The 20,489-nt window shown below is 38.7% G+C and overlaps 3 protein-coding genes across 4 annotated transcripts in view; 2 read left to right on the top strand and 1 right to left on the bottom strand.

Moving 5' to 3' along the window:
- The window catches only part of rgs11 (regulator of G protein signaling 11), a 7,744-nt gene extending 4,355 nt beyond the window's left edge, over positions 1–3,389 (bottom strand). The window contains exons 1-9 of one of the 2 annotated variants that reach the window (XM_072441120.1): positions 3,231–3,389; positions 2,961–3,057; positions 2,741–2,791; positions 2,117–2,223; positions 1,889–1,940; positions 1,665–1,723; positions 1,147–1,223; positions 986–1,067; positions 353–421 (exon numbers count right to left, since the gene is read on the bottom strand). In XM_072441120.1, the coding sequence (XP_072297221.1) occupies positions 353–421; positions 986–1,067; positions 1,147–1,223; positions 1,665–1,723; positions 1,889–1,940; positions 2,117–2,223; positions 2,741–2,791; positions 2,961–3,057; positions 3,231–3,293 (657 nt within the window). In that variant the 5' untranslated portion in view covers positions 3,294–3,389. The remainder of the gene's footprint in view (positions 1–352; positions 422–985; positions 1,068–1,146; positions 1,224–1,664; positions 1,724–1,888; positions 1,941–2,116; positions 2,224–2,740; positions 2,792–2,960; positions 3,058–3,230) is intronic. The other variant, XM_072441121.1, reaches the window with a different exon arrangement.
- A 315-nt stretch (positions 3,390–3,704) lies between these two features.
- On the top strand, positions 3,705–7,094 carry ints15 (integrator complex subunit 15). Its single transcript, XM_072441118.1, has 8 exons — positions 3,705–3,821; positions 4,261–4,466; positions 4,535–4,756; positions 4,837–5,002; positions 5,750–6,027; positions 6,106–6,343; positions 6,598–6,637; positions 6,713–7,094. Exons 2-8 carry the CDS (start codon positions 4,272–4,274, stop codon positions 6,936–6,938), a joined length of 1,365 nt encoding a protein of 454 aa, XP_072297219.1. The 5' UTR covers positions 3,705–3,821; positions 4,261–4,271; the 3' UTR covers positions 6,939–7,094.
- Positions 7,095–10,777: 3,683 nt separating this feature from the next.
- Positions 10,778–19,860, top strand: LOC140356274 (transferrin receptor protein 1-like). The gene is made up of 18 exons (XM_072441117.1): positions 10,778–10,874; positions 13,670–13,712; positions 13,843–14,080; positions 14,678–14,861; positions 14,927–15,143; positions 15,220–15,342; positions 15,422–15,520; positions 15,599–15,738; positions 15,823–15,974; positions 16,051–16,167; positions 16,276–16,361; positions 16,434–16,497; positions 16,574–16,641; positions 16,713–16,780; positions 16,866–16,959; positions 17,052–17,273; positions 17,354–17,512; positions 17,944–19,860. Exons 2-18 carry the CDS (start codon positions 13,680–13,682, stop codon positions 18,184–18,186), a joined length of 2,307 nt encoding a protein of 768 aa, XP_072297218.1. The 5' UTR covers positions 10,778–10,874; positions 13,670–13,679; the 3' UTR covers positions 18,187–19,860.
- Positions 19,861–20,489: the final 629 nt, after the last annotated feature.

The raw sequence follows: 20,489 nt of genomic DNA, 5'->3' as shown, positions 1-20,489 counted from the left end.
AGGAGAGACTTTATGGTACAGGTGCGTTGAAATAATTGTGGCAAAATAAAAAGGTTATACATTTTAAATATTGGATTTGACGCAGATAAATACGGACAGTAGACTTCACCTAGACATTTTCTTATGTAGTTTATGTAGTTTTTTAATGACTCTTATTTGAAAATGTGTGTCTGTTCTCCTTACTCTGCCACCTTAATTGGCTGATTGCCAGAAGGCTCCTGGGGGGGAAACTAAGACAACAACAGCAAACACTTACTTTTTAATAATCCAAGGAGCAAAAAAGAGAAAATAGGACATTTAATTAGAGACACATCAAACACTGTTAAGTCACAGAAGAATCAGCGTGACTGACCAGTGTAACTCGTGTGCTGAAGTTGTTGGGTTTCTCCAGGCCCATGTCCAATGCATCAGGAGCCCCAGGCTGAAAACACATAATAACAAGTGACAATGAATGTATGGCTGTATATTTTGTTGTTGAAATATTGTGTGTGCATGCGTTTTTCTGAAGAGCCTGTGTATAAAAGAGCACTTAGCCTACTCAGGGCTTTTCACCTCACTGCCTCTGACTTTTATTCCCAAGTTTCTCTTTCTTTTTACTCATGGTTGTCCCTTATTCATAGATGCACACCATGGTGTCCTTAGATTACCCTATTCTCCCTTATAACACCTAGGCAACTTCAAACTCCCTGGTTATAACACAGCATGTGGCTAAATTTTTTAACACAAAAGTGAATGGTATTCAAATATGTTTTTTTTTGTGGTTATTTTTGTCTTTCTTTTTTTTGGTTTGCTTTTCCTCAGTCCTCTCCTCTACTGCAGGCTTTTACAGGATGAATTTAATATTTCATGGTGGATGTGGAGAGGGCTGTGGCTGAGCATTAGTGGGACTGCTGGTGTTTTAGTGGCAGCATTTGAGGCCTCAATTTTACTTAACTGTTGTCTATATTTTTCCCAAACATTGAGGTTGTGGTGCCAGTGGACATACCGGTGGTCTGTTAATGAGCCAGTAAGCCTGCTCTTGACATTCAAGAACAATACGATCGGCCTTCCGGCGCTGTTTGGAAGCTCTGAAATGAAAGATACAAAGCTGTATGTGTATTCAAGTGCAAAGGATATCCAAATATAACAGACTGTGTAATTCAGTACCTGAGCTGTTCTTTTGCTTGCATCACAACAAAGTCCCAGGTATGATTGATACGTTTGTGCAGTATGCTGTATCTCATCTAAAATAGAAATATTATATTATATTATATTATATTAGCATAAACACATTGCTATAGCTGCCCTGGGGCAAACTACTGGTGTGGCTGTACTGTTAATAACCAATTTAGAAGTGGTAATATTTATTAACCCCGAGGTAGCAGTTTTTGAAACTGTGAGAGGAGGAGGTGGGTATTCTAACTGTTATCCAAGGCTCTACCTTGTTCCTAGCTCACACAAGCCTTTGACACATTGCTAGTTTCACGTGCATGATTTTGGGGGGCTTTAGAGCAGCAGGTGGTGAGGGGAAGCAGGGAGGACAATCCTTGCACATCATGGGTGAAAAATGTACAATAAATAAGTTACCCCAGCTTTAATGCTATCAATTTGAAAATGTTATTCAAGAGAGGCCAGCACTCAGATAAAACAGTTTATTTTGTTATAAAATATGAACATGTACACACCTTCTCATACTCCATAAGTTCACCCTGCTTCCGTATGTTCTTTTTGGCTAGAAATATAGCTGATAAAGAGAAGGTGAAATAATTATAAATGTAACAATGTATGTGTGTGACATCATTTAATATATGTTTAATGCCCAAGAATCTGCCCCCAGATGTCTCCTGGACATGTTATGCAATGATACTGAGTAGGAGATTATACATTTTTAAAACTAAAAAAACCCTACCATAGTCCAGTTCTGAGGCTGGCCACCGAGTGCTTGTCCAAAAATAGGGCGTCTAAAAGGCAAAGAAGAGACGCTTTTTTAGATAGCTCAGAGACTAATCTTAATTTAAATCAAAGTGGCGACAGATGGATGCGGGATTAGAAAGGGGAGTTTTCTGAAATGAAAATCAAAGATATTATGGCCAGCTGAAATGCAGAAAGCAGATGGCATTGTGGGGCTTAACCTTACCTGGAAGCGGTAGGGTGACTCATCAGGTCTGAGCACAAGATACCTGGGCTCCTTCAGAGGATAAATATACCCATATTTGACAAGCATGGCACCGAGATGTAAAGACTCTGTGGAACAAGAATCATCACATTATTCCCTTTAGAATTTAACAACACAAAAAAAGTTGTGACTCGGGTTGTCATTATAGTGTTTTTTCTTCTTAATTTGTTCTTCTCAACACTAATAGCACTTTGTTTGTAGGCTACTTATATAGATATTTGTTTTACTTCCATTCTCTGCAAGCTCCACAGATCATTTTGTCAGTTTCCCCTTTTAACTTATTGAAACATTACACTTGAAACCCCTCCAATTTATTTCAGGCAACTCTGTCCCCTGGAGGTGGAATCCCAAAGGAGATAGTAATCAAACCCAGACCAGGTGATTTAATCCATCCTCAATCCTTAGGGAATTTATCTTATTCCTGTTTACTGGAAACAGCCAGCACAGGAGCACATCACAACCATGTCAGCTTTACCATATCCAGGCAACAAACAAGCAAGAACTAAACATATCAACCTCAAATAACCTAGATGTATAACATAAATGTATACAAAAAATAAAACATATGATTAAAATTGTAGATACCTTCTTCATTGATCTTATACTTCTGCATCAACCAGTCAATGATATCTCTGCCTGCAAAAAAAAAAAGAAGTAGAACATTTTGGATCTTAAACTTCTTTGACCCTTCTAGGCACATTCAGACTTTTCCTGATGCATTATTCATTGCCTCAAGGACAAGCCACGCTGCAATGAGCAGGACTGCACTTTGCAAACAGTCAAAAACGTAAAGAGTAGCACGCACCTGTCATGGCGTGTGGTATGACAGTGATGAGAAGCCTTTGATTCCTCATCTTCATGCCCATGTCAGGATCCTGCATGGCCACAATCACTTTCTCCATCTAGAGGAGGCACGTGAAGGGAGGCAACAAAGTATGATGGCTTTGAGGCAGCATTGTGTAATTGTGTCGTTTTCAAATGTACCTTAACAACAACAACAACAACAACAACTACAACCACCTACTTTTGATCTTTTTTAAAGTTAGATAAGTGACTGGTAAAAATGATAGCCTACCTTTTGAAAGCATGTCATTTGTTCGCGTTGCCACCCTGCTTTAGCCAGAGTGTTGATGGTCATGTTTCTTGGAGGCTGCTCGGGATGTTTCCACGGGATGGCAAAGTGCGAGAGTAAACTGCTGTCGGGAGCGCGCTCGGAGGAGAGGATGCGCTGATCCATACGTGCGCGTTCCCGTGTAGATTATAACAATATGCATTTACTGTGATTGTTTTTGGGACATAAATGACCCGAAAACGTGATGTGGTTGTCAAATGAGCCCACGACAGCCCTACCTACTTATATTTTAATGTAACTTAAATTTAGACAAATAGGTTACATTTGCTTACAAATTTACTTTTAGTTACTATGTTTGAATTAAAAGCATGAAAGTGAATTAGTTCAGTTTGTGGTAAAGTATTATTGCATTTAATATTTTAGAGTAATGCACATATCTTGCAAAAACAAATTTCATGTATGTCCCTCATGGGTACTCGTACAAGAACCAGGAAGTGGAGGATCCGCCAGTGGATTGGTGGATTGACAATCCTCATTGTTGGCTGTATTTTCTACAAGTGAATAAATAATCACTCTAAAAATCTGTATGTGAAGGTAAGAGCGACTTTAACTCTTCCTCCAATGCTTTGGAACAAAGTAATATATCTTTAAATCCGTAAAACTGGACAATAAAAGCCGCTTGTTTAGCTTAGCTCGATATAAGCTTAAAGAGCCTGTAGTTCTTGTACACCCGCCTCACTGGCCCATGTGTAGCTTTAACTTACTGAAAGCATAACTTGCTCATTTTACTCAGACATATTACTCACTTTACAGCATTATATCGATTTGCTTGTTTTCTTTCTGCTGCAATTACTCTGCATGGCCAGCATACAATTATGCAAAATAAAATAATTTAAAATAAAAGACGTCTTTCATCAGGGGTAACTTCTTCATAGCTATGTGGTAAATATTGCCTTTTTGTGTCATGTCGAGTCCAGTTACGGTCAGGCCAGTTCCCATAGTTATCAGGTTATTTACGTTGTTGTTTTTTCAGTGAAGGTGGCCATGGGGGACATCCGTCAGTCTTTGCTTCCTCGAGATGATTTGAGTGCAGCTAAAGAGCTGCTGTATCATCTGGACATCTACATCTGTAACATGGTGCAGTCAGGCAGACAGGCCCCTCAGGTGGACTCTAAAACGCTTGACTTGGTAGAGGAGTTTATTCTACATGTGCCCAAGGACAGGAACGCTCAAGTCAGGGTATGGCACACTGCTGAAAGCACCCTTTTAATGCTGTCCATGTGCTAAATGTGTGTGTTTGTTTCCAGAGGATGAGTGCTCTGCAGGAGCTCCACCTGCTGGAGATCATGTGCAGCTGTTTCCAGGAGCAGAGTCGTGACACGGTTCGCCAACTTGTGTTCTCAGCACTCTTCAGTCTCCAGGGCAACCAGGCAGATGAGAGCCGCATGGCACTGCTGGGGAAGCTGGTGTCTATGGCAGTAGCAGTGGGAAGGATCCCTATTTTAGAGTGTGCAGCTACATGGTTACAGGTATGATATGATAACATGAGGCCTTTTAGTCCCAACATAAACAAGCGGTGCAAAGTTTGACCCCTTGACTTGATTTACAGAGAACCCACAGAGTGTACTGCGTACGCTTGGCTCAGGTGTTGGTAGATGACTACTGCAGCCTTGTGCCAGGCTCAGTTCTCACGCTACGGAACATACACAGTGCCAGTCCACGCTTTTGCTGCCAGTTCATCACTGCTGTGACCACATTGTATGACCTCTCTACAGGTATGCTGTTTTCTTATTGAAGAAAAGCATCTCTTTCTTTACTTTAAGAGATGGCCAAAAAGTATTTTTGACAGGACAGGGAAGTGTGAAATGGGAATGAGACTGCAGAATGACATGCAGCAAATTGTTGCTGCTGCCAGCCCCGCACAGCTCAATTTTGTTAAACACAATTTAGACGATTGATTGATTTCAGTAAAGTTTAATTGAAGTCACCTGTGACTGCAGCACTATGTCTACCATTAACCAGGCATATGCATATGGACTTAGTATTTGTCTACACTTTTTACTTTGCCATCAGTTCAATGTGTTATATTTTCAGTTTAATTCTATAGCTTTTGTCTTTCCATACATCTTCTATTGGCTTAACTATTATTTCAATCCATCTCCTGCCGAATTCACTCCCCTGTTCCCTGCATAATAAGAATGCTCTGTTAAATTAGAAGATAAACTTTTCATATTAAAACATTTTAAGTATCTATGCATCCACCACTTACTGCTGTGAGTCGCCATGGATACTCATACCTCTGTACACTGTACACTCAAAAGGCGCATGCTCTTGTAACATAGAAAAGTTTTGTGAAAGAAAGAAAGAAAGAGAAACCAACACTAGATTATCTTCCTGTAAACAGTCATGAGGCAGAGAGCTGAAAGATTTAACGATTTTGCCATTTTTAAAAACATTAATGTATCAAATTCAACACCCAGCCCAACTTTAAGTTTATATAACTTTGATGTGTCTGTTTTCAGATGAGTTAACCCCTCCTTTAGAACTCCTTAAGATGATTGTAGCCTGGATCCAGGAGGACCCCCGACTGGTCCTGATCACTTTTTTGAACACGCCTCTCTCCAACAGCCAACCTGTCAGTTCACTTGATGTTACACCGTTAGGGGGTCTGGTCCGATGGTGTGTCAAAGCTCCCCTTGCTTATAGGAAAGATAAGAAGCCTGTGATTGTCAATGGGAGCAGTGAACCTGAACAAGAGGCAGGTCCTCTCTTCTCTGTGCTTCATCTAAGTGTGCTACAGGTTTGTTGTGTTGTTTGTTAAACATGCATTGTGTTAACCATCAAGCCTATCCAACGAACTAATGTCTGTTGAATGTAGGTCTTTATGCTCTTGCCAACCATATTAACTGAAAAAGGACTGTTTGGTCGCCTTGCATTACTGCAAATTGAGTCTGTGGCTGCACTGATCTCGGATCTCTCAAGACTATTGGATCAAGCGGATAAACACGCTCACACAACCTCGGATGAAACACATGCGGCTTCTCAGCTGGTTCTGGATCGTCTTGCACAAGCTCTGCAGGTGGCTATAGCCAACCGAGCACTTCTTTGCTCCAGAGGTAAGGGAAAGTTCAACTTGATCCTTATGTACAGAAGATTGTACTGGCTGCTTCATTGAAAATTTGAAAGCACATGTATAATGTTAATGAGCAGGTACTTCTCCCACATACTGTGGATTAAACCGTTTTTCTTTACTATTATGGCCAGATCATACCAGATTACAAAATATAGTTTAAAGTAATGGGCCACAAATTCTAAAAAACTTTTTTATCTGCAATTCATGCTAAATTTGATATAACTTTTTTAAATACAGAGGACCTACGAGCAATCTGTTCCCGTCTTCCTCACAACAAGTAAGGACCACCACATACGAATAATGTTACTCAATAAATGTCACATGTAACATTTATTCTTGTTACTTTCTCCAGTTTGCTGCAGCTCGTCTTGTCTGGTCCAGTGATGTACTACAACAACATCCACACTCCTCCTTTGTCCTTCAGTCCACACGCCGCTCACTCCCCTATTGCCTCTCACCCAGCTCTTCCGGGACACGCGCCCCACACCCCTCTGGCCCCGCACACCTCTCCACACCCACAGTACCCAGCACAGCCTTTCATGACCGGATTGCCATTTCCATACAGACCTGGCCACTAAAGGACACTACATGTGCGGTTTATACAGTATGTTGATATGTAGAGATTAATTTGTGACCTTGTATGAGAGCTGGTTGATTGTGTTGTAGTAAATGCATCTGAACAGTTTTATATGATGTGAGGCTGATTTGTTTGCCTATTAAATATTTTTACCTCACTGTTGTTGTTGTTGATGTTGTTCTTTCAACAGCCACATGTTGTCACTGTTGTGCTTTAAGTTCCAAATATAGCTCAGAATTTCAGGAGGAGAGCAGATTCAGATGCTAATAGTCTGAGGTTCTGGTTGACTAATCGACAAACTCCAAATGGATATCATGGCAACAAAAGGGTCTGGATTGTGAATATTAGCAATAGACTCGAGGAGTGTGGAGTCACTTGATTCCTGCTGATGACTGATATCAATTTAAGTTTAGTTATTTTCAACATGGTAGAGAAAAAATATAATCAGCGTAAGCACAGTTTTAAAAGTGTATTAGCGTAAAGTAAAGACTGAGCAGGTCAACTTGAGACTGCTCAATCAGGGTCAGACTCTGAGCATATGTAACTGTACAAAAGTGGTCCAATAAGTACAATAAGCTTTTCTTAAACACTAGCAGTGGTTTTGCAGTAAAAGTGCCAGAGAATGTGAATGTTAACCTAATCTGTTTACCCATGCTCAAATATCCCTCTCACTCATCCTCAAACTCTGTCGTTGACCGTTCTCAGGCCAGAGGTAAGTTAATACGTAGTTAAAGTGTGTGGAGGAGCCAAGCCCAGTGCACAGGCTCGCTCTGTTTGAAGACAGATATCATATCATGTCCGTGCAGAACGACTCATGTTAAGATGCTGCCCGAGTCCTCATCTGACATCATAGCAAGAATTGCATCATCTGTTGCAGTTTTTGCTAAATACGCACATCTGTCAAACAGTATATAGTTACTACTAGATATTTTTACTCCAGCATTCAACTCAAGGACTGCAGTCATTTCTGCCTCACATTACATTCATTAAAGTAACATTTAGTGTGTAATTTTTGTTATTTCGAAGTTATCTGTTTTTATTATTATACTTCTGTGCCTAATCAACAGTGGAATGTACCCATTGTGGGACAAATAAAGATTTCTTATCTTATTTGTAAATAGTTTAAAGAAAAACATTTCCTTTGCTTGTTTTACTATATATTTCACTATAGAAGAATGGTATAAGAAGGGGTATGCACTTAATGTAATATTAATCAATATAAAGATTCAGTAATTTATAATGGTCAAAGTGGATCTTTTTATTTGAGAAGTCAACAGCCAATTCACAGTTTGAAAAAGTATATGGAGCTTCGGTTCTGTAGAAGAAAAAGAAAAGTCATCTTTTTTTTCACGTAACCAACCTGATAATATAAGTTGTGGTAGAAGAAGCTGCAGCAGTGGTCAGCAGCAGTGATCTATAGTGGTCTATAAGAATTAACAGTAAGATGACTATTTCAGAGTTAAGTTATAATTTTGATCTTATTCAAGTATGATTATAGGTATTTTCTTATTGCTAATAATTAATTAATATGATGTGATACAGCTTATTTGTCTTCAGTGGACAGAGGTGGGCTGCGAGGAGCTTAACAAAGCTCTGGGTGGGACACAGATAAGAGTATCTCTTCTGGAAAACTGATGTGTTGTTGGGTGGTGATACTTGTGAAAAAGGCGGTACAGAGGTGTTAGAGATGAATGAATTCAACCACGAACATGTGTTTTTACATCATTTCCAAAGCTGGTTAGCAAATACCATGTGTCTTTACTCTTAAGCACCAAATAAACTTTTGTTAAGGCCGACCTATTTTCACCCATCCTCACCTAGTGTATTTTAATTGTAATTTTCCAAATTAAAATTATTTTAAAATAGTATTTTTTTATTTGATCTTAAATTGCTTAGCTATTAATATTTGCATTTTAAGAAGAGTTTGGAAACAGGGATGGAAATATGTTTGTATATTTCTTATTTCAGTAGAATAAACTAACTCTTAGCCTGAATAAAGGAAATAAAATAATACTTTTAGAACTGTATGACCCTGTACTGCTCTTTTGGGTAACACAGTGGCATGAAATGAAATAAACATTTTGTGAAATAATGATGCGTTCCAACCGTATATATGTCTATGCAGCTTAAAAATAAAGTTTTCTCCATTAGATTGAATGGGAACAGAACCTCAAACCGTCCCTGTTGTGGCTCTCAACAGGTTAATGCACTTCCCTGGTGCTTTATAACCTTTCTGTGTGTGCCACTTGCTTGTCTCCGTGGAGATTATTGGTTGTCGTAGAACAGTTTGGCATTAAATTTGATCATAAACCTGTGTGTACACCTTTAAAGTAACCAATCAATTGCCAATAGCCAAACATAAGTTGTGTATGAAACTAACAATCCTGATGCAACCAAAACCCCAACTCAGGCTCTTGATAAATGTGTCTGCTCCAAATCTGTCAGAATAACAGGTCATAGCAGCTGTGTTTTCAGTGGATATATAACAAAGCTACAGAGGAACAGAGGAAGTTCAACAATAAACCCCTAAATCTCATTATTACTCTTTACCCCTCGTTGAGGTTAAGCCTGATTATGGTGTGACTTTAGAAAGTTTGTTTCCAGACATTGGTTAAACTTTATTTATGTCAGATTACAGAAAATCAGTCATTCTCAAGATGTGGATCATAAACCAGGTTCACATTGGAATTCTAATCTTATAATGGACTTTCCCCTCAAAACAAACAGACAAAACATGGCAGCTTTATAAACAAGACTTTGGTGAATAATATCATGGTAGTACTCACTTTGAGATTTTTACATTTCTTATTTTTGACACATTTGTGTATAACTTTTAACCAAATTCACTGGTTGAGGTTCTCAAAGTTTAGCGCACTGTCCAGTGTTGCACATGGAGACGAAAGTTGTCCTTGAGCTCGGTCAATGGAAAGCCAAATATTTTGTGTGGCAAAGAGAAATGTGGGAAGTGCAGCATCAACCGTTTTAGTCTTGCAAAGGTTAGCAGTTCTGTGTCCAAATAATAAAACCACCTTTGTGGTTTGAAACACACGTCTGCTTCTGGTCTTTTTTCTTATCCAACATACACAGCACTGCAGACAAGACAACCTTTAAAATGAATGTGAAGAGGAAATTCACTTTTTCAATCTCCTCTCGGGCAGCTGGCATTTTTATACTGCCAGTGCTTGAAACTAGGACAACGGCTTGCAATAAACGCTGAACTTTAAAGTCACTAAATTGAATTGTCATTTAATTAAAACAGGATTCATTCAAAGCCAAAATAAGATATTGTTTTATTTGACCTTTGTTGTGTATATTATGTTGACAATATGAAAAGAATTAAGACTATGGCAGTCTATGGGAAAGAGAGTGGAGTGACCAAAGACCACCCACTTAATTCTACAGGTTAAGAACCAACACATAATTAACTGCAAGTAGGCCTATCCACAAGCACAATTATGTGACAGCACAATGTTTATAACCAGCCATTAACAGAAAAGTCAACAAACTGCTCAGCTGTTTGTGGATCTTTTCATGGATTTATGCAGCAGGCGGATAATTAACTGTGACCTTGATGACCTTTTACAATTATTATGCCACGGCTTGTCTCCGAGTTGAATTGATTGAACTACCGACTGCATCCTGTATATCATAATACTAAATAAGCCTGCTGTGTCCCAAAATATAAATATAAATATAAATATACCCTAACGGAATTGTTGGCGCAATGTCTCGCGGGAACTGGCCGGAGTCGCTCATTGGCTGATCGGCCGTAGTGAAAAAAAAAGGTCAGTCTGCTCAGTCGTAGTGAGAGACGCGTGTTTCTCACTATCCAAGGTCGCACCGAGTGGACGGGACAGAGAGCAGGACGGGACAGAGAGCAGACGAGCAGGACTAGACCTCGTGTCTTTGCAGATCTCACGGAAGCTCAGGGATCAAGGTGTGTATTTGAACCAATCATTCTCTATAATATCGCCACTCATGAGCTAATATTTGTGTAGTATTTACCCGGCGCTCACAGGCGAGAGCAGCATGCTTTTCATGTGCCTAACAATAATATAAAGTTGTATTTTAAGTGTATAAAACTGTACTTTCGGCATGTGTTGAAGGCGCTGGTCACGTGTTTGTAGTCGTTATAGGCGCATTGTGAACGCGGCACTTGCAGTTATTCAGTGGCCGGTTCGTGAGGCATAATGTTAAGCATGATGTCATGTTGTAATCATGTCTGAATGTCTGAAAATAGTCTAATGATGTGTGTGAGTGAGTGAAAGTGGTGGTGTTGTCCTGCATTGACAGGGTGACCCCTGCTCTGGGTTACTATGTCAGGAGATACTGCCCCCAAGGTCCAGCTTCCTAACATTGACTCAAGAGCAACTGAATGACAACTTACACCTATGTCTGTGGGAATGTCTCAGAAATGGTTAATTTACATTTCAAGTTCACATTTTGTATAAACACAGGAGGAAGCTGTGGTTTGACCGGTCGAGTCATGGAAGAGTTTCTCTTAAGTGTCGTTTTGCAGCAGGTGAACTTGACAGGTCAACTTGTGAGGAGGCCTACAAAATCCCCCCACCCTTTAGCCCACCCTTTAACAATGCATTCCCAAGTTGCTAAATGTAAAGTATTGTGATGATGTCAACTGATTTAAAAAAGAAAATATTATTATTATTTTAGATGTACTTTTTTACTTTTCTATGAAGGGATCAATCTTGCACATGGCAGTAGCATCATACGACTTTCATCTTGACCAGACTGTAACTTCTGCAGTTACCTCAAGTTTGAAAATCTTGCTCAACAGGAGGAAAAGGATTGTTCTGCTGTTCTGCAGCAGCTAAGCTCATTTTTCCCATGAGCCACTAGCTTTTCTCCAGTGTGACTCTCACATGATTCTTCGTCTACACAATGACTCCTCCGCACCCCTGACCCTTCTAACCCTTCTCCGCTGTTCCCCATCCCTCCCATTCTGTCACTAACTCAGTTCAGTTTTCAGCCAAACATCAATTCATTTTTCTCAGCCACTGTGGTACAAGTTGTATAATGAATAGGGTTGTCAAAAGTATCAAAATCTGATACTAATTGATACTAAAACTAGTATTGAAATTAGATACACAAGTACGACACGTATTGATACTAAAATAAACCAATTAACAGAACTTTTAAACATGTATTTTGCCTTCCTTGACCAGTTTAATCACAATGTGTGTGTATATATATATATATATATATATATATATATATATTGTATTGAAGTCGGTATAGAACATCAAGTCTGTTCCTTAGTATTGGAATTGAGTTGGAAGTTTTTGCATCGTGACAACATTAATGGCGACAAACAACTAAACAGAGACTAATTGGTTATTGTAGTGAAGCATTATTATCAATGATTATTGTTTTTTCTTTAAGCTGGTCAAAATGAGGCTTTGGCTGTAGTCACCATGTGTGGCTGCCATGTTGAAGACCTCTCCAGTGTGTCTTTACCTCCAGGGCGTGGCTCAAGTTTAGCTCAAAGTTTTATCTCTACAACACACACATATGCCCCATAACGCTCCCTAAAGGGACAGTCGATGAGCATGTCCTCTGTCTTCGTCTTCCTCTTTTAACTACTGAACTTAGTTAGTTTCTTTGCTTTATTCTGGTGCTGAATTGTTTGATTATAAGTTAGACCTCTTCTCTAAAAGCAGCTAATCTGTTTAAAGTATTAGGTTTTACCATGCTTGGTATGACTGGCATGTCAGATTATAGCAAGAGCTCTGCCCACCCTATGGACCAACTGGTTGTACTAAAATCAGTGACACCAATTCTTGTGTCATTGCTAGATATTTCCCCTCCACTGTAAAAGTCAAGGGTCTAACTAAGGCTAACCTAAGCGCTAAAGTTAGTTGTTATTTATAAAGCTGGAAAAGCATCCAGACCTCCGGGTGGCATAGTAGCAAGACTACTCTTACCACTTTTTTTCTACAGACACTGGCACAGAATTTGGCTTGGACTTTGGGTTACATTTGAGTTATTTTGGAGAGCAAAGTGATGCCAGACTTTGAGCTACAAATTAGCACATGCCTTGTTGTGCTTTTCTGTCCCTTTGGCATTTGTCCATTCTGGCTCTACACGCAATGTCCTGCCTGGCATCGCTGAATATTGTGCTTCATTCTGGACTTTACTCTTTCTTTTTCACACTAGCAGTGACAGAACATGTTGAAATAGTAAATATATGCGCTCAGTTCAAATAAGTTCAAATGTGTACATATGTATTAGTATTGAAGTGTGTGTGTGTGTGTGTGTATATATATATATATATATATATACATATTTTTCTTTGCAAATCATTATTCATCATTATTCAATTGTGACTTTATTGTGTTCTATGAAAATGATTAAAACACAAAACGAATGTCCTCGTATATGCTCATCATTTTTCTAAACTACATAATGTAAAAAGATCAGGTCGAAATGAAATGAATAAAACATGCCATGCAAGAGTTTGGGTCCTAGTTATTAAAGAAAAGTGAGTGGAAAGTTTTCAGAGTTTCTTCAGCCTTGAGTGCACCTGCAGAGCTGATGCTGGACACTTGTCTCTAGCCACAGTAGAGGAAACCCATGTGTTTGGATTAGAGGTGGGATTTGTTCTCAAAACAACCCATTCCCAGAAGTCAAACTGTTCAAGAAGGGCCAGAAACATGGTAAACTTTCTCCACTGGAAAATGATCTCCTAAAAAGGGTTTTGTTTTTCTTTCATAGGTTAAAAGAAATGGATCAGGCAAGATCAACCATTTCTAAAATAGTAAGTATATCTGCATGAAAATGACACATTTTATAGTTGTATTTTTGCTTGGTTATGTTTTATTTTAAAGCTATTAATTTACCGCCCTAAATAATAGTAATTTTCCCTGTAATATCCATTTCTTCCACAGTTCAATGGAGAGCCTCACTCCTACACACGCTTCAACCTGACCCAGAACATGGAGGGGGATAACAGTCAGGTGGAGATGAAGCTGTCCTCCGACATGGACGAAGAGGTCGGGGGCAACGGCACAGCAGAGCACCTCAACCACAACTCCAACTGTAAACCGTATGTGACCCAGAGGAACGGACGCACGCCCAGAAACTTTTGCTTCATGGCTGTTGCTACACTCCTCATCTTTATCATCGGTAGTAGTAAAAATACTTTTACTATCCAATATGCAATATCCTTGTAGTATAACTTGAAACAATATATTTGCCAGTAGCTCAAAGCCTGTAAAAATAAAAATTGGTGTAAAAATAGCCTGTATAAAACTCCAGCAGAGGGCGCTAGGAAGGCATCTGCTGTTGCATTAATAACTGAAACATTTGTATGAATCTAAAACCATACTTGCTTACTATTTTAAGTGTTTGGCACAACTTTCTAATGAATACACCTTAATTTGCCTTAACAATGCATGAACAAATACTGAATTCATAATGAAAATGGAGTTAATTAAGCATGATTCAAACTTAGTAACTTCATAACTAAGGCTAGGTGTTAGGGAAATGTTAGGAATTATGGTTAGAGTAATAGTTAAGTGGTCATTAAGCCTGAATCATTCTTAATAAACTCTTAGTTCACCATGAATTAAGTCTTTGTTCATGCTTTTCTAAGCCAGGAATAGCTATTTTATTTATTTAGTGTGTTTCATTATTCATTCAGTCCACCATAAAGCTAAAAGTCAGGTTTAGTTGTGCTTTGCTTTAACTTCATTTTAAATCATCATCTTTCTGTGGTGGCAGGGTATCTCATTGGCTTCTTGGTTCATCGGAAGAAGGAAATGGCCCCTGTCTGTGCTGACATCTTTGTCCCACTATCAGACACTGTTGTTATGGAACGAGGAGCTGCTCCTGTCATGGACTGGGATAGTGTCAAAAAGCTATACACTGAAAAGCTCAAAATGGCAAATTTTGACGCTACCTTGAAGTAAGTGTGGTAATTTAAATGTATATATTAAAAGAAAAAGTCACTTTTATATTTTTTATAAACAGCACCTTTGCAACTATCAGCCATCGGGCGGGTTCACCAGGGGATGACGATCTTGGTAACAAAATTCTCAAAAAGTTTAAAGAGCACGGCATGAGCACCTGGACCGATGAGCATTTTGTCAAAATCCAGGAGCTTTCAGGAACTAACAAAGTGACTTTTAATGGTAAAAAGGTGGATTTAGAAGGATTTCTCTCCTACAGCATTTCTGGGACAAGAACGGTAATCCACACTAATGATTACAGATAGTAAATGTTTAGCGCTTGTGTGTACTCACCGGCCGATGTCTTTTAATTAGGGTGCTGTCTTGTATGCCCATTATGGGAGAGAAAGTGACTTTAGCCTCCTCCGAGACAAAAGCATCCCCATGAATGGCCGGGTCATGCTGGTCAGAGCTGGTTTGATTAGTTTTGCTGAAAAGGTTTGTAAGTTATAGTTATTTGAGTTATTTTTTCCTCTTAAATGTTTTCTAATGTTCTTCTTTTGTTTTATGGCCACAGGTAGCCAACGCTGCCAGAGTGAATGCAACAGCAGTTCTGATCTATGCGGACCAGTCTGATTACTCCAATCTGGGTTCCTCCACAGAGTTTTTTGGCCATGTCAGTATTTTTCTATGTTGTACATTGTGTATTGTACATATACATTGAAGTAAACATTTTGACTTTATTGTCTTCCAGGTCCACTTGGGCTCTGGTGATCCCTACACCCCAGGCTTCCCCTCCTTCAATCACACTCAGTTCCCACCCATTGAATCGTCTGGACTGCCCAAAATTGTGGCGCAAACCATTACTTCTGAACTGGCCACAACAATTTTAAGGTGTGACCAATACTACCAATACTAATAACCACAAAATTATACCATTCCTTTATATTAATGTTCCATGATCTTTGATTGCATAAGGGAACTGGGGGGTCCAGTAATGCCAAGACAGTGGGGCAGCATTGCCAAGCTGGGAGGAGAGACCGATGTGATCACAGTGGAGGTCAACAATGTGTTAACAGAGAAAAAAATCACTAATGTATTTGGAGTGATCAAAGGCTTTGTTGATGCAGGTACCATTTTCAACTATTGTTTTTTAATGTTGTTTTAAATCAATGTTTCGAACTCAGTCTTTTTGTCATTGTTTAGATCGCTACGTTGTGATTGGTGCTCAACGAGATGCCTGGGGTCCAGGTTTTGCCAAAGCAACTGTTGGCACCAGTGTTCTTCTTGAAATGGCTCGTTCAATCTCTGAGATGAAAAACGGTAAATCCTCAAAGCCACCATGAGCTAATAATGCAGTTGATAACAGTTTCTGTCTGTTTGTCTTTTATTCATATTCTAAGCTGTGGTTAATGCTTGTTTCTTCTACAGGTGGATTTAAGCCCAGAAGAAGTATTGTTTTTGCCAGTTGGACTGCCGGGGAATATGGGAGCGTTGGTGCTACAGAGTGGCTAGAGGTTTTTTAGCATTTGTCTTATCATTAAAATTAGAAGTTTGTGATGGTTATTCAATAAAGTCACTTTCTACAGGGTTATCTGTCCTCTCTCAACATGAAAGCCTTCTCATATGTGGACCTTTCTGGAGTTGTTACTGGTATTTACTGAATTTTCTTCAATCACTGGCACTTTATTGTTATGCAAATTGTGAATTAAAACAATTTTGTTTTCAGGTCAAAATGGACTTAAGATTTCTGCCAGTCCCCTGCTGCACACTTTGATCCTGAATGCCCTGAAAGAGGTAGTTGTGCTGCCTCACATCAGTTAATATTAAGTAGTGTCATGAAACAGTAAACCAATGCCATGTTGCAGGTGAACGCACCAGTGAGAGAGGGAACATCCCTTTTCGCTCAGTATGGAAGAAATAACTTTGATTCATTGTAAGTGTGACCAGTGTACACCCAGCATCATTTTGAATGAAATGGAAAAAAGGTTTGTATTAATTATTATAATTAATATTTTTAGATTGGAACCCATGAAGATGGAAAGTGCTGCATATCCTTTCCTTGCCTTTTCAGGGATCCCAGCTTTATCATTTAGATTCACCTCTGAACATTTGGTAAGCACGGTACTTTTAAAATAATTGTTTAAGCATATTTATGTGGAGATTTTAGCCTTGGTCTTAACATTTGTTTTGTATCTTCCTTTCAGAGCTATCCATATTTTGACACAAAGTTAGACACACAGGAAAAACTCAGGTCCACAACTGCCAATCAGATCACCCTGTTTGCTGAAACAGCTGCTCGCTTCGCAGGCCATATCACTTTGAGGCTGGTTCATGATCACCTCCTACAGCTCGACCTCCAGAAATACACCAGGATTATCCGCTCCAATGTTTTTAAAATCAATGGGAAAGTGGCTGAGGTTCAAAGGGTGAGAATGACTAACTTGATTGCAACATGTGTACAGTCTTGAACATAGTTGTGAGATCTGATGGTGGGGTATGTTGGCAGCTGCGGCCCCAAGTTCTGCCCAAAGCACTCACCATGCAGTGGCTCATGTCTGCGTCAGGCTCCTACAGTCGTGCCTCAGCCAACCTGGCCACCGACATCCAAAACAGTGACCTGGAGGACGTGGAAATGTGTCGAATGATCAACGACCGCATCATGGCCGTAAGCTCATCTCTGCCATATTGAATCACTTACTCTGCATTAACAAAATCACATAGGATGCTAATTATTCTATTGCTGTTTTATTTAGAAACATGGATAGTGCATTAACATAAATATATATCTTCACAGTTATCTGTTAAATAAAATTTAAAAAAAAAGCTCACAATATTGTATTGCAATCAATCAGAAATGTGCTACATTTAAATTCAATCTTGGTTGAAACATCATACAAAAGGAAAATTAACTATAATTGTGCAGTACTATCGAGAAGACTTTTATTCATTTGTTTTGCAGTATTTTATATATACCTTACTCAATTTTCAAATTAACCATATCTTCCAAATAAACATTTCAATATGGTCTGGTAGAGGATGTATTGTCCACCTCATGCTCATGCTCATGCTCATGCTCATGCTTGTTTGTGTACACAGGTGGAGAGAAACCTGCTGTCGCCGTATGTGTCTCCCAGAGAAAGTCCTTTTCGACACATTCTCATGGGCTCGGGTCCTCAAACACTGAGCGCCCTCATAGACCATCTAGAAGCCATTAAAAGTGAACAACCTGAGGCTGATGCAAAACTTTTTCGCAACCAGTTTGCCCTGGCCACCTGGACCATTCAGGGCTGTGCAAACTCGATAGCAGGAGATATTTGGGCTTTGGATAACGAAATTTAAATGCCTATACAATGTAGATTACAATGTAGGGCCTTTATTTTCATTGAAGTGGCAGTTTCAAACAAATAACAGTACAGCATTACTGCAAGCAATATCCAGTTGATTTAAACTTTTAAGACAATAATTCAATGTTTCCAATATAATTTCAGTGACAGGCTTTTAACTTCAAATTTTAAATATTACAAGGTACAAAAAGCTAAGAGGCTGGCACCTGTTAGTGCTGTAGTTATCAGATGTCCATTTGCTTATTCTTAACACTTAAACAAACAAAACATCTATTACTGGATGTGAGGCGATCCAATTTCTTAGGTTTTATAAATTAGACGTATTACACACATTCTTGAATTTGTTTCATCTGATCAGTAACAAGTTGTAACCATTACAATTATAGTACAGTATAAAGTCAGACAGTAGCAGCTCGGATTCAGATTACTAGCTCAAGAGAAGTTTCATCTATGCATGTCTACAACAAAAACATTTAGAACAGATTCCTTTGCTGCTGCAGCCTCATTCTCAAACAAGCTTGGTTTGAAATGGCAGCTTTAACTTTATACTATGCCATAAAGTTACTCCTTTTCATTGTTACACTGATGCTTTTTATTAAATTTTTATAGTCCTATTATTGAATACTATTGGCTTCCAAAATGAACTGAAATGGCACTGAAACTACATTATGCCTATTTATATTTTGTTATTTATTTATCAGTGGCAGGGTTCACTATAAATATTTGTATTGGCGTTTTATATATATAGTAATTATCGGGAGCAGTGACTTCCATAATTATGACAGTTATACTGTCGGAACAACAAAAGCAGCATCTGCTAAGAGTGATCATGACCAGTTACACCGCATATGCCTCTGTAATCTTATCCTCAGGTGGGTCTCAGCGCGTCAACTGCCTCATGAACACTTCACTGACCGCATTACCGGGAGCAGCGTCTCCCATAATAATCAAAGAAGGTAGTTTTTGCCTACCAGTGTGTTTGTATATCGGAGGCAGTGCCCTCCATATTTCACTGTAGGGTTGATTGTTTTTTTTAATTATCGGGAACAGTGTTTCCCATAATGTGTACATAATGATTGTATGCTTATGTCTACTGTAGAGAACACAAAGCTCTTGTAGTCAATGTTGGATGTAATAGATAGTTACAAACAGCTCTTGTTCAAAATGAAGCTTGTCTTATTCAGTTAGAGGTTTCTAAGGTTGTCACTCACATCATGTGTTTCTTTTGATGTATTATTAATACAAGCATAGCCTATTTTTGTTACCAGTTTATGGCTGGCTTGGTCACAGAGATGTGGTCTTCTGTTACCTTGAAAAGCTGCAGTTTTCATTCCTTTTGAATGAGTGCAAGTTTGTTCTTAATTTGTACATGTGCCTTGGTCTTTAACCCAGAATTATTTTTGCTCTATTCCTTTCTTTTAATGGATATGTCTAACAGGGAAGATCCACTTAAAATATATATTATAAACTGGCCAATATTGTTACCATGTTAGAGTATTTACAAAGCTCTTGATAAAATGGGTCAATTGTGTATATTATGCTTTGTTCTACAAAATAAAGCAGTATGAAAAGGATATAATTATAGTTGTAAGAACATTATAAATGTATTTGACCTCACACTGTATACTTGTCTGTTTTGTTCTGCCGCAATAAATTACATTACAGCTAACACTTTTTTTCATTATTCCCAAGTTTCAGCTTCCTCTATATTATTCCTAATATATTTTGTATTTTATGCCAAAAGGGAACAAGCGGTAGAAAATGGATGGATGGATGGATGGATGAAACCAATGGGTTTCATCCATCCATCCATCCATCCATTTTATCATAGACATATCACACAAATTTGCTATTGCAACAATCTATCGCTAGATGGCGACATTGCTTTAACAATATCCATGTCCATACTACACTTAGGACTAGTATTTGTTAGTGGCATATATTATTATCTATAACAATTTTCAAACAACGTGGTTAAATTGAGAGTGAAAGTAAAATGAGTTTGCATAATAATGAAATATTACGAAACACCAACAACAAAACGCGCCATAAAAGAGGGTTGTGTTTCTTTAACAGTGGAACGATGGATCCTTAAGCGACCTCTCACTCGAGGGAATTTTTGTTTTTTTTTAACATTCAGCTAAAACATATCAACAATTTTATCTGCCGAAAGAGTTATACTTTAATATGATCATCACACAGTCATTATACTGAATTGTATTTTCGTAGACATGCCTATAATTTAAAGTCAATTGAACGGCATGTCTGACCGCGCATACACGATCTCTGTCGCGCACA

This window comes from Eucyclogobius newberryi, unplaced genomic scaffold (assembly GCF_026437365.1).
Source record: "Eucyclogobius newberryi isolate DKJ021-1_F unplaced genomic scaffold, fEucNew1.0.hap1 SCAF_12, whole genome shotgun sequence".
In the NCBI taxonomy this organism is placed as follows: Eukaryota; Metazoa; Chordata; class Actinopteri; order Gobiiformes; family Gobiidae; genus Eucyclogobius; species Eucyclogobius newberryi.
Note: the sequence above shows the minus strand (reverse complement) of the source record. Positions and strands in the feature narration are given on the sequence as shown.

What these genes read in the sequence shown, in the direction of transcription:
- ints15 (XM_072441118.1), top strand. Translation starts at nt 4,272, where the DNA reads ATGGGGGACATCCGTCAGTCTTTGCTTCCTCGAGATGATTTGAGTGCA. An exon ending in GTGCAGCTACATGGTTACAG is followed by an intron (nt 4,757 to 4,836) that starts GTATGATATGAT and finishes CTTGATTTACAG; the next exon opens with AGAACCCACAGAGTGTACTG. An exon ending in TTCATCTAAGTGTGCTACAG is followed by an intron (nt 6,028 to 6,105) that starts GTTTGTTGTGTT and finishes TGTTGAATGTAG; the next exon opens with GTCTTTATGCTCTTGCCAAC.
- LOC140356274 (XM_072441117.1), top strand. Translation starts at nt 13,680, where the DNA reads ATGGATCAGGCAAGATCAACCATTTCTAAAATA. An exon ending in CCTTTCTGGAGTTGTTACTG is followed by an intron (nt 16,498 to 16,573) that starts GTATTTACTGAA and finishes TTTTGTTTTCAG; the next exon opens with GTCAAAATGGACTTAAGATT. An exon ending in AAGTGGCTGAGGTTCAAAGG is followed by an intron (nt 17,274 to 17,353) that starts GTGAGAATGACT and finishes GTATGTTGGCAG; the next exon opens with CTGCGGCCCCAAGTTCTGCC.